General features: G+C 42.0%; 1 protein-coding gene across 1 annotated transcript in view; it reads left to right on the forward strand.

The window, feature by feature from the left end:
* Positions 1 to 27,280, forward strand: part of CA8 (carbonic anhydrase 8) — an 85,845-nt gene that overhangs the window by 46,810 nt on the left and 11,755 nt on the right. Inside the window, exons 5-8 of the mRNA XM_044245549.1 lie at positions 2,867 to 2,929; positions 5,349 to 5,397; positions 7,453 to 7,565; positions 18,842 to 19,011. Of these exons, the coding sequence (XP_044101484.1) occupies positions 2,867 to 2,929; positions 5,349 to 5,397; positions 7,453 to 7,565; positions 18,842 to 18,976 (360 nt within the window). The 3' untranslated portion in view covers positions 18,977 to 19,011. The remainder of the gene's footprint in view (positions 1 to 2,866; positions 2,930 to 5,348; positions 5,398 to 7,452; positions 7,566 to 18,841; positions 19,012 to 27,280) is intronic.

Below are 27,280 nucleotides of genomic sequence, written 5' to 3' on the forward strand. Positions count from 1 at the left end.
AGTGGCTCCTTAGATCAGTGAATGGGGAGAGAGAGAGAGGAGAGGATAAGAGCTGCATGGATGAGACGCTGTGGTCAAAGGGAAGGGTCTTTGGAGCTGAAGTTTTCAGAGGGAAAACAAATTCAGGGAATGTTCTCAGGATGAGTGCTAAGGTGGAATGGGGCTGTAAGCCACGGGCTTCAGGACTGAAGATACATTTCAGGGAGTCGAGGTCCTCTTAGTGATTGCAGGAGGTGAGGACAACGAGAGGGTGACCAGTGGGTCATTTTTTTAAAAAGGTGGTGACAATATAACTTCGCCCCAAGTAGAGCCGGGTAGTATCTGAGGAGGATGGTTTAGTCCGAGGAGGATAGCCTCGTGCCCATGGGTCAGAGTGTGCATCGGAGGGTACCCGCAGGGCACTGACCTCTGCTTTCAGCCTTGTCTCTGGGGGAGACGGCACAGCATCCACTCGGAAGGCCCGGGTGAGCTGGACCTTGAGCAGACCTGAGGGCTTCACACGGACCAGCAGGCAGTGGCCCCTTGTTGCAGAGGGCACAGCGGAAATGAGGTGAGGTCAGAGTGCGAGGTGGAAAAGCACGGGCCAGGGCTGGGCAGGGCTGATGGGGTCATTTTGGATAGAGGGGTAAGGAGGTAATGGGTCTCCTGGTTCTTGGCCGACTCTGGGCACCAGGCTATGCTGTCACCTGGGCTGCTCTAGGATTTCGGGGGCTGGGCTGCACATAGTAGCATCTATACTCGCTTTGTTGGGTGGTTATCACCTCTTCCTACAGATATCCAGAGAAGACGGAAAGGGAAGAGATGCCACAAGAGCTAGAGTTTGTTGCAAGATTTAAAACTCTTGCCCATAAAGTACGGAATCTTTAGAGAAGGAGGAGCCCGAGATGCTACTACTCTCCGTATAAACTGTATTTGATGCTGTTTGGCATTCTGAGTAAAGATAATAGTGGGTGATAGTAATTGAATTAGGACAGTCTGTGCCCTCTTCTGAGGTCTTTCTTGTCTTCTCTTCAACCCCATTGCTTTTATCCTCCGTACCCCACCCCTCCCCCACTGGATAGACCAGAAGCTGAAGGACAGAGAGGTTAAGTAAATTTGTTTTGGCCTGAACACTGAGTCAGCCTCAGAACCTGAGCATCCTGTGAGGGCAGCCTTGGTCCTGAACCTCTCCAGTATGTAGCCCTACTGGATTCAGATAAGGACTCTTCGAAGAGTTGTAATCTGACAGGAGATGCATGGAAGGAAAAACACCGGCCAAGGTGAAGTCCTCCAAGTGCTACCTCACTGTTAAACCAGTACAATGAAGAGGGAGGTCCACTGCCCCCAAAGGTCGGGCCCAGGACTCTGCACTTACTCGTGCATTTGCCTCAAGTATTATTTTCTTAACTTTAGAGAATTCATTTTCCATCTTTTGAGCCTGTCTGAGGAATTGCAGACACTTGGGAAATAGTTAAGTCTGGAGTCTTTTGAACTGATCAGCCTATTAGATTATGTAAGTGTCTTGTTTCGTCTCTTTCCTCTCTGATGCCCCTTCACCTGGCATATTTGACACTTGGTGCATGTGGAGAGAAACGGAGAACGTTGAGAGGTTGACAGCTTTTCTAGCACCTGTAGGTCTTCCTGCACAAATGTGTGGGGCAGGGAAAAAGCATATAACATTGTTTATCTCAGATTTTAAATTATCTCCTGTTGCTATTGTCCTCCATTATCATGGGCCATTGAAACCTGGTAGAAAAGTGGAGATCAGACGGCACTTACAGTTTTTAAAAGTTAAAGTCAGGAACACTTAATGTCAAATTTCTTTTAAAATCTCACATTCTGTGAAGCATTTTTTACACTAAAAATATGTAATGATACATAATGTTTTAAAATAGAAAGCTATGAGCAGCATATTTCGATGAATTTAAGAATAAAATGGTGGTTATACAATTATGTCCAGTCTTTTCAAAAAGTTTTTATTTATTTATTTGAGAGAGAGACTGAGCATGAGTGGGGGTGGGGGAGAAGGAGAAAGGGAGAGGGAGAAGCAGGCTATCCACTGAGCAGGGAGCCCGATGCAGGTCTCAATCCCAGGACCCTGGGATCATGACCTGAGCCAAAGGCAGAGGCTTAACAACAGATCCACCCACCACTCCCAGTATAGGTACAGTCTTTATAACAATGATCTAGAAATGCCAGAGGTAAAAAAATGAAAGGGTTTGAAATGTGATGAGCAATTTTAACTTAGAAATATCCTTGAAATATTAAATTGCAGTATTATATCCTTTGATATACAGTTGGCCCTTGAACAAACTTGACTTTGAAACCGCACGGGTCCACTTATGCATGAATTTTTTATAGTAATGTAAATGTATTTTCCCCTTTTTAGGATTTTCCTAATAACATTTTCTTTTCTCTAGCTTATTGTAAGAATAGAGTATATAATACATGTCAAATTCAAAAATACATGTTAATTGACTGCTGTTATCTGTAAGGCTTCTGGTCAACAGTGGGCTATTAGCAGTTAAGTTTTGAGGGAAGTCAAACATTGTATGTGATTTCCAACAGCACAGGGGTCAGTGCCCTTAACCCCCTCATTGTTCAGGGGTCGACTGCAGATCGCACAGTGGGTAGTAATCTCTACCTAGTAAGATGAATTTAGAATGAATTCTCGAAAATGTCTTAGAACTAACACTTTCCTGTACTAGCCTCTCTTACAACTTTAATCGCCCTCTGTAGATGCTGACCTGGTTATTAATGAAAAGGTCATTTATTCCTAGAGAAGGAAATTCAGAAGGACTTGAGCTTCACTTTCTGTTAGTTCTTTTGAATGAAAGCAGAGTATTTAAAGATAGTTGTGGTATGGTTTATGCTTTATGTATTGCAGATAGGAAAAGAACACGTAGGCTTGAAGGCTGTGACTGAAATCCTCCAGGATATTCAGTACAAGGTAAGTCCTTATTTAAAAGAAAATAAAAATACCGGTTATGAAAGCAGTCCCCAAGACCGCTCTCAGATTTGATGATGCGAACAAAGGACTCACAGAGTAGCTGTTACTCTCCTGGTTGTGGTTTATGACAGAGGAAAGACACAGATCAAAAAGGAGGACAGTGTGGAGGCACATGGGCTAAGTCCAGGAGACACCAGTCATAAGCTTCCAGCTGTGCCCTCCCAGTGGAATCACGGGATGAACCTAACTCTTTCGACCGTGGTATGCCACAGCGCATTTGAAGGGTGACCAACTAGAGAAGCTCGTTGAACCTTTGTGTACAGGGATTTTATTAGGAGTCCGTTATGTGGGCATGAAGTGTCTGTGTAACTAACCCCAGCCTCACCCCCTGCCCCAGCCAAACCAAGCCTTCATCATAAATCACATTGTGAGGATAAATTCTTCTGGTCCAACTGGTACAGTGTGGCCCAAGGCCTCCGGCATATGAAACACTCTTATCAGGCAGAAGATTCCAAGACCTCAGAGCCAATCAAGGCCAGTCCTCATGACGAACTGCTTTTTGAGCAATCCAGGCCTGTGGAATTAACCCCTTCCGCCCATTGGTTATAGGAAAGTTGTGTAATTGAAACAAAAATTATGGCAACTATACTAAAAAGTACTTATGTTAAAAAAAAAAGGCAAGTATGCATAAGCTGTAAGATCAGGTATCGCAGAGGTGATTTAGTTGGATACGATTCTGTAGTGATTCAGCCCAGCTTTGCTTGGAAGCCAAGCTCTGTTATAACCAGTGCTTTTCACGTGCATGTTGAATTGATGGAATATGAGTGGCCTCGTAGGGCAGTAGTTTAATACTGGATAGCTACTGCAGAGATAGTGCAGAGATTCGAAGACCAAGACCCACGGCCAATCCAAAAATCGATCTGGAAGTGAAGTCTGATTAGCTTGAGGCTGGTGCAAGCCCAGGGCATCTTGGATGAGGGAAAAAATATCGACCAGAGATTTCCTGAGCAGGCTTAGAATGAATCCAGCTACCAAGGGAGAGCACAGACTAGTCAAAAAGCTGGTAAGAAGGGAGAGGGACACATTTTGGCTGACATTTGTTTAATAGAAATGGGTTGAGAAATTTTCTTTCATTGCTTCAGCTCATAAGACCTCTGTCTTTATGGAATACAGGGGGCTGGCGGGAAGCAAGTAAGCTGGATTCTTACAATGTGTCAAACCGTTCTTAGAAGTAAGGAAGAGACTAAGAGGTTATGTATTAACCTCTTATGTCTGCTTTGACGGAGTAATCTTACAAGAGACCTCCAGCTACCGTGACAGGTCTGTTTGCCTCTAGGGCATGAGCAATTTAAGGGACATTATTTAAAATAGTGATTGCAAATGTGATGATTGAACAATGGCACAAATATTTTATTGAAATTATTTTATTGAAATTTAAATACAACTTTGATAAAAGTGGATTAGAATTGAATATATATATTTTTTAAAGATTTTATTTATTTATTTGACAGAGATCACAAGCAGGCAGAGAGGCAGGCAGAGAGAGAGGAGGAAGCAGGCTCCCTGCTGAGCAGAGAGCCCGATGCGGGACTCGATCCCAGGACCCTGAGATCATGACCTGAGCCGAAGGCAGCGGCTTAACCCACTGAGCCACCCAGGTGCCCCTAGAATTGAATATATTTTTAAAAAATTTAGTCATTTGAGAGAGAGAGCGCATAGGCTGGAGGGGCAGGCGGAGGGAGAGAGAATCTCAAGCAGACCCCATGCTGAGTGCAGAGCCTGTCTCGGGGCTTGAGCTCAGGACCCTGAGATCACGACCTGAACCGAAACTAAGAGACAGATGTTTACCAACTGTGCCACCCAGGCATTGGTAGAATTGAATATTTTCATTCAGGTGTCAGTTTTTCCTCTCTGGAGGAAGAGAGGATCTCAGATAGATCATAGAGACAAGTTACCAAATGCAAAGGAAACAGAATGAGAATTTAGGAGGTAGGTTGTAATGCCAAGAAGGTTAAGAGCTGAGGTCAGAGTATCAGGAGGAAGGTCTTTTCAAAGGAATTCTCTGAACCAGGGTCAGGCATTGTACACCAAAACCCAGGTCTTTGGTGTGGATGTGCTTAGGAGCAGGAAAACTGGGACAGACAACATAGTAGATAGACAGTTGTAAACATCACTCTGAAATTATAGGGGGAATTGAACTGTGGTCACAGCGACATAGCCATGGAGTTAGAGCAGGTGTGTCTTGTTGGAATCAGTTGCTGCGGCTTCCCTGAGAAGACAGAGTGGGACACTATAGACATCAGGAGTCGGGGACGCCATTCAGAAAAGATGTCAACCTGGGTCCTTAGTGCTAGTAATTTTTTTATTCTAAAATTGAGGAATCTTATGATAACATATGGTGAATTTTTTTCTTTTTCAGGGGAAGTCCAAAACAATACCCTGCTTTAATCCTAACACTTTATTACCAGGTAGGTGTTAATTGCGGTCGTGTTAGAAGAATTTTAACTGTGTGAATATGATTGCATTGTTTCCTTTTGAATATATACGACTATATATTATTACTTAATAAAGTTTCTTTACAGTTTACATTCTCTGTCGTAGGTAGTACTTTCAGATTGCTCTAAACATGAGTAACCTTTTGAAACAAACATTTTGTCACTTTTTCCATTATTCTCTGAAGAGTTTCTTTCGGATTTTCATTTGCAAGAATTGCTACCTCTGTGTAAAGCATGAGTGTAATAACGTAACATTAATATACTTCTAGGATTGGTCAGTGAGGTTCTTACTAATCTCTAGAGTGAAATAAAGTTTATATCTAATTATTTAAGGTAAAGTCTTTGCAGTGCTTCTATCATACAGATGTTACTCTTAATTACTTAGGTATACCTAAACATGTAAGAATTCAGTATAAAATACTCAAAGCATAGTTTGTAGTTAAAGGTGGTTTTGTTCAAAATTTTGGTCTTCATATCTCTCTGCCTAAATTATATGCTGTTTCTCAGTGTTTTAAACAAAACCACGTAGGCTGATGTATTGTATCATCTGTGGCCTACCTTTAGTTGCTTTACAACAAACCAGTTTTTGCCATGTGTTGAACATCTATCCCTCATATTTGATCATGAATTCCTCTAATGCAGAACTAAAAGATTTCTTTTGTCCTGTCATAATAGGACCTCAGTATTTTGCTGTTGAGGGAGATGTATAGAGAGAGCTAGAACAGAATGTTTATTTTTACTTTTATTTTTTAATAGTAAAAATTGCTTTATTATCACAGAATGCCTTTAGATTCTTTTAAAAATCATTGCATGTAAAAATGCAAAAACTTCTCCTTTACTATTTTTTTAATTAACATATAATGCATTATTTGCTTCAGGGGTAGAGGTCTGTGAATCATCAGTCTTACACAATTCACAGCACTCACCATAGCACATACTCTCCCCAATGTCCATAACCCAGCCACCCCATTCCTCCCTCCCTCCACTCCCCAGCAACCCTCAGTTTGTTCCCTGAGATTAAGAGTCTCTTATGGTTGTCTCCCTCCCGGGTCCCATCTTGTTTCATTTTTCCCTCCCTACCCCCCACGAACCCCTGCCCTGCCTCTCAAATTCCTCCTATGAGAGAGATCATATCTATTATGCTAAGCAAAATAAGTCTGTCAGAGAAAGACAATTATCATAGAACAGAATGTTTAAAAGTGCAGTCTTTGAAGTCAGACGGCTTGGTGTTGAACCTGGCTCTGCCAGTTATTAGCTGAGTGACCTTGGGCAAATTATGTCACCCTCTGTGCTTCAGTTTCCCCATCTGGAAAACAGGGCTAACAATAATACCCATCTCATTGATTTCCTGTGAGGGTTAAATGAATTCATGTGAAATGCTTAGAAGAGTGCCTCACAGGTAGTAAGGGAGGGTTAGGTATGAATAAGTCAGGGAAATTCTTCAATATAGTAAAAAACAACACAGATACGTGTCTTCTAAAGTGACTAAACCTGGGACGCCTGGGTGGCTCAGTTGGTTAAGCATCTGCCTTCGGCTCAGGTCATGATCTCGGGGTCCTGGGATCGAGTCCCGATTCGGGCTCTCTGCTCGGCAGGGAGCCTGCTTCCTCCTCTCTCTCTCTCTCTCTCTCTCTCTCTCTCTCTCTGCTTGCTTCTCTGCCTACTTGTGATCTCTCTCTGTCAAATAAATAAAATCTTAAAAAAAAAATAGAGAAAGAGACGAACTGGACCTATACGTTCACATATGTATAAGTCTATCAACTTTGTAGAGCCGTCTTTGGCTCACAGAGTGGTACACAGCTCGAAATCAGTATTAATACTAGAATGAGGGCTCATCGTATTGTCCTGTTGGTTATTTTCTCCCTGATGATCAGTTTAAGAATACAGGTGTGAGACTGTAGTTTAAAATGACCTCATTCTGAAAATTGGTGTTTAGATGATTTGTAATTCTGGAAAGTTATTGTTGGCCTCCTCCAAAGTACTATTAATTAACTTACTTTTTCGTGCCATGTCCACCCGGTTGCACAGATCCTTTGCTTCGGGATTATTGGGTGTATGAAGGCTCTCTTACCATTCCGCCTTGCAGTGAAGGTGTTACCTGGATATTATTCCGATATCCTTTAACGATATCCCAGCTGCAGGTGAGTACAGCACTTTAAATCATTCAGAAGAAGTTCTGAGTTAAAGGTTAAATATTGTTTCTGTAAAAGGGAAATGTCTGTTTTATGTCTTAGCTTCCTTTAGATCAGTCACATCTCCACAGATGAAAGTTAGATGTCTTGAACCAGTGAAAGCAATCGAAAGGTCAGGGATGAATAAAACCCAGCTATCGTTTATGATCTGTATTTTAAAAGTTAGTTTTTATAGAGTAAATAGAAGTCACTGAAATAGTCAGACTTTTGATTAGTCTAGTTATTTCTTTGTGTGGGATTCCCCAGGAGTGGAGAGGAGAAAGGTCTTGGAAGTGAAAATATTGGTTATTTCTGTGAGTCATGGGGTTTTGTGATACTTCTTTCTTGGCTTGCACAGGATGAGTTCTGTAAGCAGAAGTGTGAAGGAGGTAAAAAGAATGCTCTGGAAAGAGCTGGATTGTTCTCCAGCTCCACTTCTGGTCACGTACTTCTTACCTTGGGCTTGGCCTCAGTGCTCTAAAGGCTGATGCCCAGTCGGTGGGGGCACTGAGTTGAACTGTCATGGGATGTTAGCTGGTGGAACCTGAGGCAACATCATTACAATATGTTTAAATAATGATTTTGATATTATTACAAAAGAGGTGCTTTAAATGTCTCCTGTCCTCCAGGGATCTAAGGGATGTGTTCTAAAAGGCTGTATTTTTTCCCTCATGATCAACCTCAGAAGGCTTAGACTGTACTCCAAACAAATGAAGTTTCCTTTAGAGACCTTTTTTTTTTTTTTAACAAATTTTTATTACATCTCCTATCACTTTCTAAGAACCTCAAGTTTATTAACTACTCAGTAAAGCCGTCCTTTGCTTGTCCTTAAATCTTCAAAATCCTTTCAACCTTTAACAGTTTCTTCTTCTTTTTGTTTTTCTAAGGATTGATTTTAAAACTTCCCAAATTAGCTTCTCCAGCCTTTTACGGACTTCGATCACACCACCTTGAGGCTTTCATATTTTTAATATGACCGATCCCTTATTTATTCATTTATCCCTGTGTTCTTCAAAGAAGCTATTTCTGAGTGCCAAGCAGACACACAAAGAATATGGAGATTAAAACAGTTTTTATCCTCAAGATGTTTACAAGAGTGGAAGAGGCAAAGAATCCTACAGATGGGTTATGCTGAGAAGTAAGGTGTTCCTGGCACACGTAGGAAAGAAACCCAGCCTGGCCTAGGGGGACAGGGAATAATTCCCCAAAAATATTATGAGTAAGTCTGGTAAGGAGAGGAAAGAAATCAGAAATTTGACTCTAATGTTAGGGATGAACCTTTGGACTAATAATTGTGGGTTTGGATTTTAACCACAAAGATGGTAGCTGCTGTAACAAACCAACCTCAGTGACCTCTCACAGACGAGATTTATTTATTTATTTTAGAGAGCAAGCCAGCACAGGAGTGTGCACGCATGAACTCGGGAGGGGTGGAAGGAGAGAGAGTCTTACTTAGCAGATTCCCTGCTGAGCTGGGATGTGCATTCAGGATTCACGTCCCAGAGGAAGAAGAAATGGATTTTACGATGAGTTGAGCTCAAGTTGAGGAGGAGGCGAGAGAGGGCCGGCTGACGGCCAAACCTCAGTGCAGCTGGAGATGGCTTCATGCAGGGGGCTAAGAAGGACTTGCGGACACTGGAGACGGAGTGACTTCCTGGGATGCAGGATGGGAGAGAGAATCGGCCCACACGTGGAGGAGGGACATTAATAGTGACAGATGCCTGGGAGAATTTAAGTAGGGCGGGCGTGGCAGATAACCATACCTTACAGAAGCGGGCCCGGATGCCACTGGCTGGTTGTGGGATCCAGCTCAGTTCCAGGTGATGATCAGTGATGGGTGCTTAACCACTGTCCCCTTTCAACTCCTGTCCTTTATGACGTCACAACTCCTTTGAGATCCTCTTTCTATATCAGACCTTGACAAGAAAATCTCACGGTACTAGAGAAGGTTTCTACCTTTTTGGCCCATGTTTTGTGTTCTCAGTTGGAGGAGTTTTAGTTCTTCTGACTGAAACACAGAATAAGATCATCTGAGGCTGAAGTGGCCACACGGATTTAGGGATCTTTGGCACAAGACAAGGAGCCAAGGGATGAATGAGATACCCAAGAAAAGAGTTTAGGAAAGGAAGAGTGGAGGAGATGGAAGATGGGAGAAATAGTCTCTTGGGAGGTTTTCCTGAGAAAGCTTTTTTTTTTTTAAAGATTTTATTTATTTATTTGACACAAGTACGCAAAGAGGCAGGCAGAGAGAGGGGAGGAAGCAGGCTCCCCGCTGAGCAGAGAGCCCGATGCGGGGCTCGATCCCAGGACCCTGGGATCATGACCTGAGCTGAAGGCAGAGACTTTAACCCACTGAGCCACCCAGGTACCCCTCCTGAGAAAACATTTATAAGAGAACTTTTTTTTATAAGAGAACTCTTCAAGGCTGGTAGGGTCCCATGGGACTTAGTAGTCTCCATGTGCTATCCAGTTCATCCAAGTCACTTCTCTCGCTGACATCTCATTTCCAAAGCAGGGAAGAAGGTTTGGGATGACCCGGTGGATGGGTGAAGGCCATGCTTGTTGTTAGCCCCTCAGCCAGGTAAGAGTGAGACTGCAGCCTCAGCCGTCCGAAGCTGGGCCGGCTCAGAGTTGTGATTGTTCTGGGAATGACGTAGATCAAAGATCAAACACCCCCCCCCCCGGCATTTATATTTCCTGCACTTTGCTTTTAGGACAATGATACACACTTCCTCATTGTTGTAGCAAGGAGCACAAGTTCTTAGATGACTAAGTTTCAAAACACTGAGGCTGGATACGCAGTATGTTTTGCTGGGGATTCATTCACTGGCCTTTAATGTCCCTGACACTATTAATTAGTTTAGTTACTGATAAAATGTGTTGCCATAGCCCTGTCTCCCTTTACCCTTTTCATAGGCAGATGTTAGCATGTGGAATTTCTCTTTTGAGAAAAGGTGAATAATTTATTCACATATTCATGCATTCAATGATTAATTTGGTAATTTGGCATTTTCTGTATTCCAGGTGCTGTAGTAGGCACAGAAAATGGAGGAACGATAAGACATAGTTCTGACCTCAAGGGGTTCACCATCTAGGGGGAAAGGCAGATATGCTCACATTTTTTTTTTTTTAAAGATTTTATTTATTTATTTGCCGGGGTGGGGGGCGGAGAGAGAGAGCACGTGCAAGCGAGCACAGGCAGACAGAGTGGCAGCAGAGGCAGAGGGAGAAGCAGGCTCCCGGCTGAGCAAGGAGCCTGATGTGGGACTCGATCCCAGGAAGCTGGGATCATGACCTGAGCCGAAGGCAGCTGCTTAACCAACTGAGCCACCCAGGTGTCCCAGATATGCTCACATTTAAAGAACAGTAATTTCTGGGGCATCTCGGTGGCTCAGTGGATTAAGCCTCTGCCTTCAGCTCAGGTCATGATCCCAGGGTCCTGGGATGGAGCCCTGCATTTGGCTCTCTGCTCAGCAGGGAGCCTGCTTCCTCCTCTCTCTCTGCCTGCCTCTCTGCCTACTTGTGATCTCTGTCAATTAAATAAATAAAATCTTAAAAAAATAAAAAAGATTGTGACAGTGGGATGAAAGGAGAGGAATGGCTTTAGAAACAAAAAGGCAGTAGAATCAATAGAATTGGTGATCGAAGACATAGGAGGGTTTTCAGGGAGGGCAAACCTGCATATTACTCCCTGGATTTTGACTTGAGTGACTGGCGAGTGTGTAGTGTCGCTCTTCATGACAGGGAATAAAAATGGAAGAGTAGGCTTTATGGAGAGTATTAGGACTTTATGGTTGTGACTGCTGAGAGTTTGAGGATGCCTTTGAGACGTCCCAAGAAAGGGGTGTACTTACTTCATAGGTGATGGTTGAAGCCATAAGTGGAGAAGAGGAAGGAGATCCTTTAGGGAGAGAAAAGAAATCATGCAGAGCTTGGGGAGTGGCAGCTGATAAGGGCATGCATTGGGAGAGTTGTCCCCACCACCTGACTTAAGGGGTGGGAAGAGTCAGGAGGTTGATGGGAAGCCACAGAAGGTGTGAGTTTTAAGAAGAAGGGAGTGGAGGGGCGCCTGGGTGGCTCCGTGGGTTAAAGCCTCTGCCTTCGGCTCAGGTCATGATCCCACGGTTCTGGGATCGAGCCCCACATCGGGCTCTCTGCTCAGCAGGGAACCTGCTTCTTCCTCTCTCTCTGCCTGCTTCTCTGCCTGCTTGTGATCTCCGTCTGTCAAATAAATAAATAAATAAAATTTTTTTTTTAAAAAAAGAAGGGAGTGGAAAGATGAAAAGTATCAGATTCTGCACATACATTAAATGATGGGTAGAAAAGTATTAATTGGATTGAGCCACAAGAAGAGGTCTCAGGCATTGCGAGGAACTAGAAGAACCTGAGTCTACAGTCTCATTTGTTCAGCATTGCTTTGTTTAGGGGTATTTTTCTAAAAATAGATCAAACCTTTTAGTGAAAAATAAAATTTTATCACCACAATAAATTTCTGTTTATTGGAAGTTAGCTGGGACTAACCTTGTTGAGCCACAAAAGAGAACATTTTCAATTCCTCTTGGAATTCCGTTAAGGATTCCCTTGCTAGGCTGTTAATTCTTGGGAATGTTACTGTTGAGCTTTACTCTGAATATTAACTGATGTTCTGTAAATGTGAGCCATAATGTTTTACTCCTCTGTTGACTAGCATGTTATGCCAAAACTCAGAGACAAATCACTGTGTCTGCGTTTGCGTCTGGCTAGCTTCAAAGGGAACCTTGCTTTCTATTGTCCCTTTGGGTAAGGCCAATAAAAGACTCTAATAACCCTAACACACCAAGTCATGTTCCTCGATTGTTGGGAAAAGCTGTATCCTCCTAAGTGGAAGCCAAAGGGATGTGTATTGGAAGGAATAACATCAACTGCTCTTGAAAATACATGACTTTCCAATTAGCAGCAGCTTTTTAAGAAAAAAGATATAGGTACTATTAGCACAAAGGTCCATTATAGCATCTTTTCAGAAGGCAGCGGTGTTAAAATGTACACACACACACACACACACAAAATGCAACTTACAACAATTTGGAAAAAAATTACAATTTTAGGTGAATATAAATTAGTTTTCTCTTGGCCCAAATGTTTTGTTGTTGCTGCTCATATAACTTCAGAGAAAGCCGGGCAGAAAAAGAAAAGGTCCAGAGAAGGCAATAAAAATGAGAAGGACCAAAGAGAGAGGTGGGATTCTAAAATTTAGACCAAGAAAAATTGAGACGTCTTGTATTATTAACTTTAAAGAGGAACAGAGACAAAGGGAGGGATTATAAAATATTATTTGTGTATAAAACAATGAAAGGAACTGGCAAATAGGTAGGGTCTTTGCATAGCTGAGTCTGTTGGGAAATATAAAACTTCGTATAGAAGAAAAAATGTTTCCTTTCAGATCCCAGGGTTAACGTATGTAAATTAGGCTGTTGGGTCTTATTACAGAAAGGATTGGTATCTTGCAGTGTACCATCTGCCATAGGATAAGAGTGTCTGCACTAGCCACATTAAAGAAAAGACTCCAAATCATTGTAGTTTTTAAGTTTTTTAAAAAATTAATTATTTGATAGAGTAGGCAGAGAGGCAGGCAGAGAGAGGAGAGAGAGAGAGGAGGAAGCAGGCTCCCTGCTGAGCAGAGAGCCCAATGCGGGGCTTGATTCCAGGACCCTGAGATCATGACCTGAGCTGAAGGCTTTAACTAAACACTGAGCTACCTGGGCGGCCCCAAATCATCATAGTTTCTAATGAAGTGCACAGCAGTTCAGTTAAGGAGGAGTCGTCTTCTGTTGACTTGTAGTGTTGACTGTTAAGCCCATCATGGAACACTCACATGCTCAGGGGTACTCGGAATTCTAGAGTAAACAACTGGAAGCCTCTGCTCAGTTGAATTTTTTCATCTTATTCTTGGTTAGCATACCATATGCGAGGGGAAAAGACACGCAATTGGATGGCATGTAATTTTCTTTGATTTTGCTATGATCTAGAATGTTCAATTACTTTGCAGTAAACAGTGGTCTAAGCATTAGGAAGCTGAAGGAAATAATTTTTTCAGCTGAACGGTTATGTTTGGAGATGAGTTTCCAAGAACAGAATAAAACATGCCAAATTTCATCAAATCTGTCAACAAATTGTAAGACCCATCCTGATTTCCAGTGACATTAAAATGTGAACAGTAGTCAGAATTGATACTGTAATGGCATGTGTGCAAGTATGCACAGAGAAATGATTAAGTTTTACTCTCCTTTTCTGACTTTCTCTGTTTCTTCCTTACTCATCTATTCCTACTTCTTAGTTTATCTGCTTTCTTCAGTTAGATGTGCCTGTTTTTGTTTCTTTCTCTTTCAACTTCAGTAACACTAGTGAAGCAAAGGGACGTGAATGTGTTTACTGTCTCTCACTGTGTGAATATATGTCTGTTAGAACTTAGAAAACCACTTTTAATTTTCTTTTCTTCTCAGTTTTGCCCCTTCTCCATCCTTCCCTGTTACGTATTTCCTAGAGATCAAGAAGCAGAACTCTTCCTCACCCCAACAGCCCTAGTCAGGATATGGTGTGTGCTTTGTCAGAGCGATCTGAGAGCCCACGGTCCTGGGAGACCAATGAGGTCTGTTTAGGGCCAGGACTCAGCAGCAGGGTCTTTCTTGTCTGTGTGATCCCCACATAGGTTCTGAGGGGCTGGTAACCCTAAAGACCCCAGTTGCTGTGGAATCACCGCATGGTCATGTTTGAAAAACAGTTTCAAGCAATTGGGGACATTTGTTTTGAATTGTCTTCTGTTATCCACAATTCCCAAACTTGGGTGGGCTTGTTCGATCACAGATTGCTGGGCCCCACCCCGGAGTTGCTGATCCAGTAGGACTGGGGCAGGAACTTATCCCAGGAAGCACACTTTGAGGATACCTGGTTCTTGTCTACTGGCATTTACCTCCATGTGTAATTTAGAACCACATTCTCACATCAGAATGTGGAGTTTCTTGAGAGAAGTGTTGACTATCCTGTGGAAACACCATGTGAGGAGCCACATATATAAGACTAAAATTTCTAGGGGTCACAATAAAACAATCTAAATATAAATAGTTGAAATGAATTTAAATAGTATATTTTAACCCAGTGTACCCCAAATACCATTTTAACATATAACGAATAAAAAAAAGCATTTTTTTTACACGATTACTTCACTGTAAGTCTGACTTCCAGCATGTGTCCTGCATTTCCAGCACACCTCAGGGCAGACCAGCTGCATTCCGGATGCTCAGTGGCCACACTGTGATAATACAGCTCTAGGTTCTCTCCCTTGGGATGCTCCCTCTTCCCTTTCTTAAAATGAGTGTTTTTTAGGCACTTGTGGGGAATTTTGGATGTATTTCCTCAGCGTCTTCTGTGATAGAGAGCGCTTCCTCTGTGGTCATGATCTCTAGACTGTAATTCTTGACTAAGTTTGCACATGGGTAGCTCACCAGTAACTGCCCTCAGATGGAGACGGGAAGACTGTGGCAGAGACCAGGACTGGGTATTGGAATAAGGGAAAGTTGGCATCAGTTTTACTGGGCTCTTCTCTGAGCTCTTCCTCAGAAAAATGAGAAAAATGAGACTAAGTAGAGTCTGTGACAGATGAGTTGATTTATGGATGAGAAGTCTTTAAAAAAAAAAAAGCAATGATTTTAGAAAAAAGTAGATAGTGGGTTGAGGAAAATGAAATAAAAACAATTAGACTGAGTACGTGAAAGGTGGAGAGTCCTATCAATGACATAATCTCAATTTATGTACGTATTTATGGACTATTTAAGTAGAGCTGACTTTTGACTCTTAACTTGAATGCTGCCATAAGGAATTATATTACACTAATGCATGCAGTGTCATTGCTTGACCAGAAAAGAAAACCAGATGAGAATGTTGACTTTTATGTGTTCTTTTCTCTTTAAACATGGTAACAGAGATGCAAGTAAAAAGACGTCTGTTAGAGGATATTCACAGGATCTTGGGAATCTTTAAAAATAATTAATGCCAAACCACAAGCCCTGTAAATTAGCACTTTGAATGCACTCTTAAAGAAAGAGGTTTTAAAGCTGAACTTTGAGTGAATAATCTGGTTCATGAGTCAGTGAAGGTTGGAGTCAATGCTTTATAAGTAGAGTGCACAGACGATTCAGAGAATAGCTATTCAACTCGGTTACCTTTAGAAGACAAGCATTTCTCCCTGAAGCTTGGGTCTCTGTCCTCTCTCCTCTTTTAAATTGGTTAAAAACCGATAGCCATGTTTAAGTAGAGTAGCATTAAAAATTGACGAAGTCATCCCTACTGATGTGTGTGATAGTGATAGTCTCTGTACTGCCCTGACATTTGAATTTCATCACAGACTTTTATCCTGAAATATTATTCCGCTCCTTTCTCACTCTCTCTCTCTTTTCAGTGGGAGATAACGCAGTACGCGCTTGAAACCATTTGAAGTGACTAAAGGTTTTGAGGGGTGGTTACTTCAGAAAAAATTGGCATTTCAGAAAGACATGTTTTCCCCTCGATCTCTGTTGATGTTTGAAGTCTTCAAAGTATTGCTATGATCAGAGAAAAACATTTCTTGTGAAATAGTTCTCTCCAAGAATGCAGTGATTTGAGACTGGCTGGCTGTGGATTCCGATCGTCTGTTCTAGAAGAAGCTGTTTTCACAGAATTTGCTTCAGGCTGAGGTCTGGGGCTTGAAAGATTTATCTTCGGTTCAGAATATGTAAATATAAAATTAACCTAGCTTTCAAATAAGCTTCAAAGTCAATCAGAAATGGAGTCTTTCTTAAACTATGCTTAGGCAGTGCACTTTCTAGTCCTTGTTCCTCACTGGTGACCCCGTGTCTGGTGTGTGGATTCTAGTCGCTACCATTATGTGTGATTACATGTGAAGAGGCTGTGAGAAGGCAGGACGTTCTGTTTTTGCAGTCTGTTGGTTTATTATTTCCAGTCTACTTTTTGCACAGAAAATTGTAGCTAAATATTTATCTCAAGATGCTAAAGGTTTGACTTCAAAAGAAGTGCCAGTATCTGCTGAACAGTTGTGTGTGCTGTAGGAGTATGCGCAGTGATTCTCATGAAGTATCTCGCTCCTGCATTGTCCTTGCAAATGCTGTTGTTCGTCGTCCCTTACGTCCATGTGAAAACGGAACGGAAGCTTAAAGAGGTGATGTAGTCTGGCCGTTTTGGTTCTTCGGTGTCAGAGCCAGGGTGTGAACTGGGCTGTTTCAAAATTTAAAAATTTTTTATTTTATTTTTTAAAAGAGATTTATATTTATCAGAGAGAGAGAGAGAGAGCACAAGCAGGGAGAGTGGACGAGGGAGACGCAGGCTCCCCGCTGAGCAGGGAGCCCGAAGTGGGACTCAGTCCCAGGACCCCGAGATCATGACCTGAGCTGAAGGCAGACGCTTAATGACTGAGCCACCCAGGAACTCCTCAACTAGGCTTTTGATGCACAGCCCAACAGCCTTCATCTCCATAATTTTCTGTTGAAAAAGCCTGACTAGGTTCCTTTCAACTCCACGCTTAGAGAAAACCTAGTAAAAATACATGTCACAAATAATGACAGGGAATTCTCAGTGCAGCCTTGGCTCTGGAAGTTTTCCCAGTGCAGCAAACAATAGGTGATGCCCGTATTCTGAACCTAAGATTCCAAGAAGGTCTGGGGAAAAGCCACAGTGAAGATTAAACCAGTAATTGCTTATGTCCCTGGCACTTCTGTAGAAGGGCAGCGAGTAGGTATGATAAAAAAGCAAACAAACAGGACAGTACCAGGTGGGTCAGTCTTACCCCATGTGGGGAAATCAACATGTAGGGAAAGCATTTGGAGACATGAGAAAGTAAGATCTTAGAGGTTAGACTTCTAACTTGCGTTCTGATGTAACAAGTCACTTCCTTCTCCCTTAGCTCTGTTTCCCAACACGTATATAAATAGTTGGAATATTAGAATCCTGGGAAAGTCCTTTCTTTTTGGGCCCAGGAACCTCTTCTTAGGAAATGCACATGTAAAATGTTCCGTATCATTGAGGGTTTTCATGAGCCCCTAAAGCCTCTAGGGGCTTCTAGACTTCTATTCGAATCCCCGAATTGATGGATCTCCTTCATTTCATTTTAGTTCACGAGTGGCAGAATTCTGTGGCTGTGTTGTGGGAAGAACTTCTGTAGATAGAGCCCTGTGATAGACATCTGGTGGACTTTTGGGAGATTGATGCTACTGAAAGCACATTTGTTCCATATCTTGCGATACATGGAGGGCAGAGGTGATACCAGGTTGATGGGAATTTCTGAAGAGCTGGCACTGGAGCTGGGGGAAGAGCGGGCGGACTTGGACTTGTCTGACCCAGCTAACGTGGACACACTCTCAGTCTGTCAGTTTCCTCTTTTGTGAAAGGACTGAAAACTGGATCATGTGACTGTGTGGCATTTAGCGGAATGGCAGATGATGATACCTGTAGATAAATCGACTGATGGGAATGAGTCTGGTGAATGTTCATCACATTTCCTTGTTGGTCAGCAACTGCTTAGAGGGTCCTGGCAGGATATGGGTTCTTAGGAGGCACAGACCTGTCAGATCAGAGAAACTGACCCTTGGGACTCTGGGAATCTCGTAACGTGTAATGAGAATCCATGGGATCTGAGGAGGCCACCTGAGAAAGGAAATGAACGTGAAAATTGATATGGCTAAAGGAGGAAGCTGGGCTTACATTTTTTGGAAAGTCAGAGGTTTTCACTGGACCAGGGCTCTCCAAAAAGCTAGAAGGGCAGCAGAGAAGGTTGTGTGATAAAAGGCATGTCCATCTGATAAATCTGACATCGATTCGGTGTTAGCATGCAGTAAAACTAGATTTCATTAATTGAAGCTATGCTTGGAACACTTACTCCTTTGTTTGCCTCTCCTTTACTGTGTTACAGACAGGCATGAGAGCTTTTTGAGAGAGGGGTATTGCATTTTGACCTGAACAAATCTAGCAGGTTTCTGTGACTACTGGGGGTGTCTGGAGACCTTACTATCTCTCTTTCTGCTGCTTCCATTTCTCGTGCAGCAGGGATGGCTAATGTCTAAGGTTTGGAAGAATTAAGTCCGTCCTACTCTTCTTGAAGAATAATTTTTGTTTTCTTTGTACAAACTGTTGTAATTTATGTGTATATGAAGTCACTGAGGAAACTCCAGTCTCCTCCGCGTCTAGTAAATAATCCATCTGTTTTGTTCCGTTTCTATTTTCAGATCGAAGAATTTCGAAGGCTGAGGACACATGTGAAGGGGGCGGAGCTTGTGGAAGGCTGTGATGGGATTTTGGGAGACAATTTTAGACCCACTCAGCCACTTAGTGACAGAGTCATTAGAGCTGCATTTCAGTAGCCAAGGAGAAGAGGAACAAGACGGTCTTCATCAGGGTATGTGCAGATTAAGTGAGCAAAATGGGGCTTGCAGTTCCATAAACCAGAGTCATCCTCACGGCGATCCTGATAATTTAGCAGTATGCGTGCACTTCGTTTTGATACAAGTGAGGACGCATGCTCAATCCCTGTTAACCACAAGTCAGATGGCTTTAAAAATTTCGTGCAGTGTTGAAAAAGAACCTCCAGTCCTTGCATTTTCCCACCAGAGCAGACTTTAATTCCCATTTCAGTTTAATCCTGGCCTTCCTCAGGTAAGGAGCCCCATGGCAGAGAAGCCGTCTGTCTTTATTCAAGGCAAAGAGGTAAATTCCTTTTTAGGGCTCCCTATGCTTCACCCTTGAAATGGCAGCAGTTACCTCCTGATGACTGAGGAACATACAGGGAGCCACCGGGAGGGGTATGTGAGCCTCAGAGCTGACCCTTGTCTAATGCAGATGGGATCCTCTGTCGGGGTAGGAGAGGGCAGATCTGGTGTGCATGAAAACCCTCGTCCTGTGGAAGTGCTTTTATTTGATAGATCAGGAAGCACTTCTTAGGTATATGAATATGGTATACTTCTTTATGGACTGAAATATAATCTATGCATTTTCATATGTTGGATTCAATATATGTATACCTTATCCCCAAAGAACTAACAAAATAAAACATCACAGACATGGGAAAGATCAAATATACGTAGATGCCTATATACTGGATTCTTTCTTTACCTTGTCAATTTCCCAAGAGTGTGTACATAGGTCAGGGCATGTGGCTGGCCAACCACGGTTTCCCACAAGAGGAGAGCATCTGCTGGAAGTTACGTAGGTGAGCAAGGCAGAGCATGGACTTGGTTTAATGAACCTTGGTGAGTATAAGCTCACATACTGTGGGAGCAGAATGGTAGAGACAGAGTCACGGATGAACAGATGAAATCTCTGGTTTCAGGAAGTCAACAGGGTCTTGAGCTAGACAGCTGACATTAGACTTTTAAAAACTGACCATTTTGTCCATGTGTTCCCCAATCCATTTTTCTTGCCTCTCTGTTACTACTATACCATATATACCCAGTAGTCTTTTCTTACCATATATATCCAGATTGTCTTTTTTCTTATGGGAATGTGCTTTGCTCCTACAGTCCTTCCCACAGCTCCTATAGCCTGTTGAAATCCGAGCTCCCTGCAGGCTCAGCCCAAATCCTATTCTCAGCATGAATTCTCTGCTCCTCCCTTAAATTGTACTTCTTTATTCATATCCTTTCTCCCAGTTAGCTGTTTGTGTGTTTTTTAACTTTCTGGGTTACAGTCAGACTGAAGGGTTGAACCATGTTTATTTTGCTCTGAATCCATGAGGCCACATAACACTTTGTGTCTTGAATGTCTGTTGGCCAATTAGCAATTCTTTAGAGCTACACACGTGCCAGTCATTCCCGGACTCTCCATTTCTGACTTAGCTGGTACGGTTCATCCTCTTCCTATTTTGGAGATGGTGAGAGCCAGGCAAAGTTGCTCTGGTAGGACTGAGAAGGGACTTTCAGTAAATCCTATGTGGTAACATGCAAGAACGTCCCAAGAGTGCTTTAAGCTAAGCCTTATGTTGGAGGGACTAAAGAATTCAAACTTATTTGATCAAAGATCGTCACTGTATGATTGGTTCTGGGTATGCAGAGGTCAGAAGAACAGATGTCTCTGCTCCCAGAAAACTTAGAATCACATGTCAGGAGGCTGATGGTGGAAAAATAAAATTTCAAAAAACATATGACTACACTTTGTAGTAAATCCATGAATGAGAACAACAACAACAACAAAGTACAGAGGAGGAGATTTCAGGTCGAGGGAGTATCTTTTGCAAAGGCCCTGAGGAGCTACTTCCTGTGGAGGAGGTAAAAATTTGATTGCATTAAAAAAAAAAAAAAAAAAAAGAATTTGATGCATTGAGGTACATAGGAGGGCCCTGTGAGTCTGGGGCATAGGAATCAAAGGGAGAGGGCTCTTCTCTTGGAGGCCTTGTAGCCACGTTAAGGGATTTTTATTTTACTGCTGATGCATTGAGAACCCATGAAGACTTCTACTCAGGGGAGTGCCTGAGTAGAAAATGTACCCCATGTACATTTCCAATAGATCACAGAAACTGCTGAATGAACATACAGGATGATGGGTGGTCAGGGGCAGGAGTAGGGAGATATTTTATTTTATTTTATTATGATTTTATTTATTTATTTGACAGAGATCACAAATAGAGAGGCAGGCAGAGAGAGAGGAGGAAGCAGTCTTCCTGCTGAGCACAGGGCCTGATGTGGGGCTCGATCCCAGGACCTGGGGATCATGACCTGAGCTGAAGGCAGAGGCTTTAACCCACTGAGCCACCCCCGCGCCTGTAGGGAGATATTTTAGAAGTCTGCTGGGTAGCCAAGGGGAAAGACAAAGAGCTCAGATGCTAGACGAGGACCAGCGGAGATGGGGAGAAGTTAAAGTGTGTTTAGTAGACACTGAAAGTGACACCCAGTTGACAAATCAGGGGATGATAGAGAGAGCCGGAAACATCAAAGATAACTTCTGGGGTTTGGGGGCTTCAGAAACTGCACACGGATGAATGACATCATTGAATGACAGCAAGAAAGCCGGAGGAGACTCTTGGAAAGTTAAAGAGTTGAGTTGGAGCTTCTTGCATGAGAGATGTTTGTCAGTGGCAGTGGTGGACGCTTCCTGCAGCTCGCTGGGATTTCAAAAGTGGAGATCACAAAGGAGGTCTGAACTGAATGTGGGAGTCATTGAGGCGTTGGCATGAGGTTATACATACACATCTCATGTTCTAATGCTGCACAGGACTGTCTCATTTAAGTGTTCACAAAATTTAATGTGAGACTTTATAGATAAGCTCACAGAAGCATGGAGAAGTTAGATCACCTGCCAAAATCTGCAGTCTTTGAGCAGCAGAGCTGGAAATTGGACCCAGGCAGCCCTGGCTGGCAGAGCCCCTTTTCTTACCCACTGTGCGGCAGGGGTCTGGGAGCGTCCCCAAGCTGGAGGGGAAGGTGGTGTGACGAGGAGGGACCTGAGTTGAATGAAGGCGGGGTAGTGTGTCATGGCGGCTGTCGATGAGCTGGGTAGGAGAATAGCAGAAGCTGCAGCGACAGAGGGGGCGAAAGGATTGTGGGACACTTTTTGAACAAAAACTACTGGCACTCGTCTGTATGCTGGGGTAATGAGCCAGTAGATGGGAAGCAGTGAAGATGCCATTTCTCAGGGGGGCTCGTCCTAGCAGGAAGTTCTCTGAAGCCTTGAAAGGGGACGAAGTCTGGGGTGCCTCCCTGGCTCAGTTGGAAGAACATGAGCCTCTTGATCTGGCGAATCTTGAGTTTGAGCCCCACCCTGGGTGTAGGGATTACTGAAAAAAGAAAGGCCACGGAATCCTGAGCAAATGTGGAAACGGTCTTTCTCATGAAAAGGGACAATTTCTGGACTGTAATAGCAAGGGAGCCGGAGGTGGTTAGCATTGTGACTTGTCTTTATTATTTAAGGAAGAATGGGGCGGCCGCCAGGAGAGGCGAGAGGAGGGGGGAAGGTGGGTGACTGGAGCAGTGGGAGGTGGTTGGACTCCCAGCAGCTTCCCCAGGAGGAGGCATAGGTGGGCTGGCAGGAGGGAAGTGAGGTTGGGTGCATGTGAATTTATTAGTTTCCCCAGTCTAGGTTTAGTGTACTCTCTGAATATCAGGAACTGTAAATGACACATTTTATGAAATCAGATTATAACCTTGAATTTTTGATCCATATCGAGCCCTAGACCAGAGGTGCTTTTCTCTAAATATCTCAATAACCATGACTCTTATCTCCCCCCACACGTGTACACAGGCTAAAATGTTGCTGACATTATGTGTATTTTGGATGTTTCATATTCCTTATATGATAGGAAGATAATGTACAATTTTTCAAGGCTTTAAATTAATTATGATCTATTTCTTTTAAAAGGAGGATGGATTGGCATCCTTATCGTGGTGACTGAGATTACTTAAAGGGGGTCACTTTCCCCCAAATTCCTAGAAGTGGTGCAGGAATTCTTTCAAGGGCAACTCCAGTTCTGACTTCATCCTTCTATGAATACATTTTTGACCCTTTTATCTTGAAATGTGTAATACAAATCTAGTCATAGTTCTACATAAAAATTATATTGGGAAATCAGACTTATGGATGTGTGCTTTTTATTTGATATTTAATAATGCCCTAAGGCAGGTAATTCAAATTTTTATTAAAGTGAAATGATTTGACAGTCAGACTTTGAATTTAATGCATGAATGTTTCATTTAAGCTCTTGGAACTGAAAAGGAAAAAAAAATTTTTTTTCTGGTGGTTCTCTAAAAAAATGTTTAAAATAATTCAGATTTATTTTAGCTATGTCTTACTAAAATAACTTTAGTTTTTGGACTTAAAATGACTTTTTTTTTTCATGACATGTCTAGACATCTGGAGGGCTTTGATAACCAAGACTTATTATTTCCATGAATAATCTGTGACTTTTTATATTACCATTTAAGAAGTATGAACCATGGTTTTTATACTTGTTTAAAGAACTAGCACATAACTCATCCAGGTGCTGGAAATTCTTAGTTTGCAGTGTTAGTTCAGATTTCTGGGAGCCAGGGACCATGAAATGATCCTTTACCCATTGAATTTTCTGTATGAGAACCAAATCTTAATAATAACAAACAAAAAACAAGACCAAAGTTTAGTCTAGTTTACTTGTTGTTCTTGGTATCTTAATATTGGTACTTAGTTCTGATGAGATGATTACTTCCCTGTTTGTTTCGTGAAGTTTTAGCCCATTATTTAAAGCTTTAATGACTGTTCAAAGACTTGTCTGTTTCCCCTGTAACTCAGATATATTTAAGCTGCACATGTATATAGTAACTATACTTAATTATAATTATTTATTATCCGTAAAACCAATGCCACAGGTCTCTTTATATACTTTCCTTTCTTCCCCCCACTTTAAGGGGGAAGAAGTCTAAGTATGCCTTCAAGTAAATTAAGGGAAAAAATAAAGAAAGCAGAAAAAAGAGGGTTATTAACCAAAGGACTCTGAATGATCCCTTTGTCAAGCCTGCCCTCATTTTTCTTTCTGGGTCTTTGAAGCCATCCTTGACTGTGTTGAACTCTTCCCTCCGTATACTTTTGCAATTAATAATGTTGTCTTTTTAGTTTTAATAACGCTATCACAAGCATCAGTTTCTTATCTGTTCTCTTTTGCAACATAAAAAATTACAGCCTTAGAAAAGGATAAGGCTTTCTAGAAAAGGAGGGGGGCTACAAGGGGAAAGGGAGAGTGTCAATTCTGAATGACCAAGTAGGGAAAAGCTTTTATCCTTTCTGAACAAATGGAACGCTCAAAGCCATATTTTCAGTCAATAGAACTTGGACTTTTCCTCACTCTAATAATTTAACTTGATGCACAGCATTAAGGTGAGAAATGAAAACTCGATGGATATAGCTGTTTTCTATTTACTGTATCATATAGAATTTCTTGAAAATGGAATGGATTTCCTAAAGGATTTCAAAATGATTTCAGGAAAAGGCCAAAATATCAAGGGTGCTCAACCTGTCCTTTATGTTTTGATTATGTGATATAAAAATTGTTATTAACCCAAGAATGAAAAGCATCAAAGCTGTATAGGCATTTCTTCAAGATTACTCAACAAGGATAATAATCCCTACTTCCATATTTATCCCTTTTCCTTTTAGGTTTTAGAAATTTTAATGATTTGTAGTAGATAAAAATTGCAGAATGATTTGTCCCCCCCACCCCTCCGCCCCAGCTCATGAATTCAAAGAAAATTGTGTTTGGGAAGAAGAAAAGAGAACATTTTGCAGTCATGGGCCAACTTGTATGTTGAACATTCATATATTCTGATCCCTTAAATATAGTAGGTTTCAAGATTTTAAACCTAGAGCATATATTTTTCGTAAGAAAATGACTGAGACCAGGTGATCTCCTCTAAACATGTTCTCTTATGCATCATGGATGCTTGTTTTGGTAATTTCCTCAGATCAATTTTTAGCTCCATTTTCCCACTCTGAGACTAATTATTAAGAAAGCCGTATTCATAAGGAGGCACTCATTTTGGTTTCCTTGTTTATTTGCTGTTCATTCTCTCGAGTTTCTCTTTCTCCTGATGACGTTTACAGAGACTTAGGAAAGCGGTCATTCTGGAGGTGGGGAGGTATAAAAGCTCTGCACCCAGACTTTTCAGGAGGCCACTTCCTGTCGGAGTCCTCACAGTTCAGCCTGTGAGGAGGCATGCTGTCTTTGTAGGCGACTTCTCCAAACCTACAGTTTCTGTTCGCACCAGCTGCACATGACCCATGCATTTATAGTCTCAGACTAGGTCTCTCTAGTCAGTTCTAGTCCTGGAGGCCCAACTGTCTGTCTGACTCTTCTCTTGGAGGTGTCAAAGACATCTTAAACTCCATATGTACGAGAGTGAATTTATGAGCTGGCTCTCTTACAGTTTTTTTAGAAACCCAAGTTATATTTGACTCCTCGCTCCCTCACCTCACTTCCCATTTCCAATTTATCGTCCAGTTCTGCAGATTTGCCTTCTGACAGCTCCCAAATCTGTGTCTGTGTCCCCATGCCCAACATCACACCCCGTGAAGTTAGCCCCATTTCTTACCTGGACTGTCGCAAGAGCACCCATTCCCATAGGATTATTAAAGAACGATGGCTACAAATAAAAGACTTGGAGGACATGGTGCAGTCAGACTTGTGTGTCAGCTGTGAGTGGTTGAAAGGAAGACTGAATCCACCTCTGAGTGCAGTGGGAAGGGGTGCTGTGACTAACTGGCAGGACCTGCCCTTGGGAGTTTGGTGTCAGTGGTGGTTATTGCCGTCCGTAATGAAGGGTACTATTACCGGCACCTGATTGAAATGTTTACTCTTAAGGTACAGAGTCTTCTGGAAATGGGCTTTGGAAAACCTGTCTGCATTAGAGCTTCTGATCTGTAGCTAGGTGTTAGCAGTTAGCCAGGAAATACGGAAGCATGATGAAATGACGGGAGTCCTCTTTTAATATTTTCATATTGTTATGTAATAGTTATGGTCCTGATGATTTTATATAGCAAATTGCTTACATATAGCAAAACCTAGGGAATCTGAAAGCTCAGCATGGAAATGAAATGGCATGAGGGTGAGGAAAGCATTATGGTGTGACAGTGAAGAGGAAATTACCCCAGACCTCTTTGTTAGGGATGAAAGTCGTCTCCTGAAGAAGGGAAAGGGTGAGTTAGAGAAGAAACTATGTGAGAGAAAGATAGATATCGATAGGACCCTCAAAAGGGTGAGAGTGTATTTTAAAATATTTTTACTAAAAATATGCCATAAAAAGTTGTTAAACTAGATAGGTCTTAGAGGTGCATGTGCGTGTGTGTGTGTAGGTTTGCTTTATTTTGGGGGCTACTTCAGTTTTAATTAAACAAGCATTCCAGTTAAAACTTGTTTTGATAACATGCAAAGATAAATTAATCTAGACAATACCCAGTATCTTGGGGACAGAATCTGATATATTTGTTAGGTAAGGTGGAGATTTCTCCAATCAAGAAACTGGCCACTAGATAGGTGACACGTTCTCCAAATAAATTGTTAAATCGGGAAAACCACATTGTTTTGGATGGGTCTATTTTGCATTACAGCACTACTTTAACCCCCTTCAAAATTTCTGAATTCTTGTTGTACTTTTAGTGGTTAGAAACTCATCAGGGTCTTTAGGGCTCGTTTACAGAAAATCTTTTTAGGACATCTTGGAAACTTGGCATTGACTGGATCTGAAGAAGTTATTTAATCTAGTCATCTGCCAGAGGAGGGCTTCAGCTCAATTATTTCAGATAGCTGTTCCCCGTATCTATACACAAGCAAACAAACCTTTGTTGTTGGGAATATCTACTTCAGACTTTTTTTGTTACTCCTGCATAATGCAAGAAGGGTGAGGGGGGAAACCTCTCATGAAATAGTATCTGTAAAACAGTAACTGAATTTGGAATGCCATTTTGATAGTAATGTTTTTATGTTTTTCCATAAATAATTTTTTTTATGAATCTAACTGATTATATTCCAAATTTATGTTTTTCTTCTGTTGACATCATGTGAGAATTCCTATAACCTTTATGCTGCAGAGAAACTCATCTAGTCACTGATACGAATGATCATCCTGACTTTGCTACAACTAATGATTCTTTAATAGTATCTTTTCTTTAAAGAATGATTATATTTAGTGGGTCCCAGCAATAAAAATCACTGT

The sequence above is a fragment of the Neovison vison genome, chromosome 4 (assembly GCF_020171115.1).
Source record: "Neovison vison isolate M4711 chromosome 4, ASM_NN_V1, whole genome shotgun sequence".
Lineage (NCBI taxonomy): Eukaryota > Metazoa > Chordata > Mammalia > Carnivora > Mustelidae > Neogale > Neogale vison.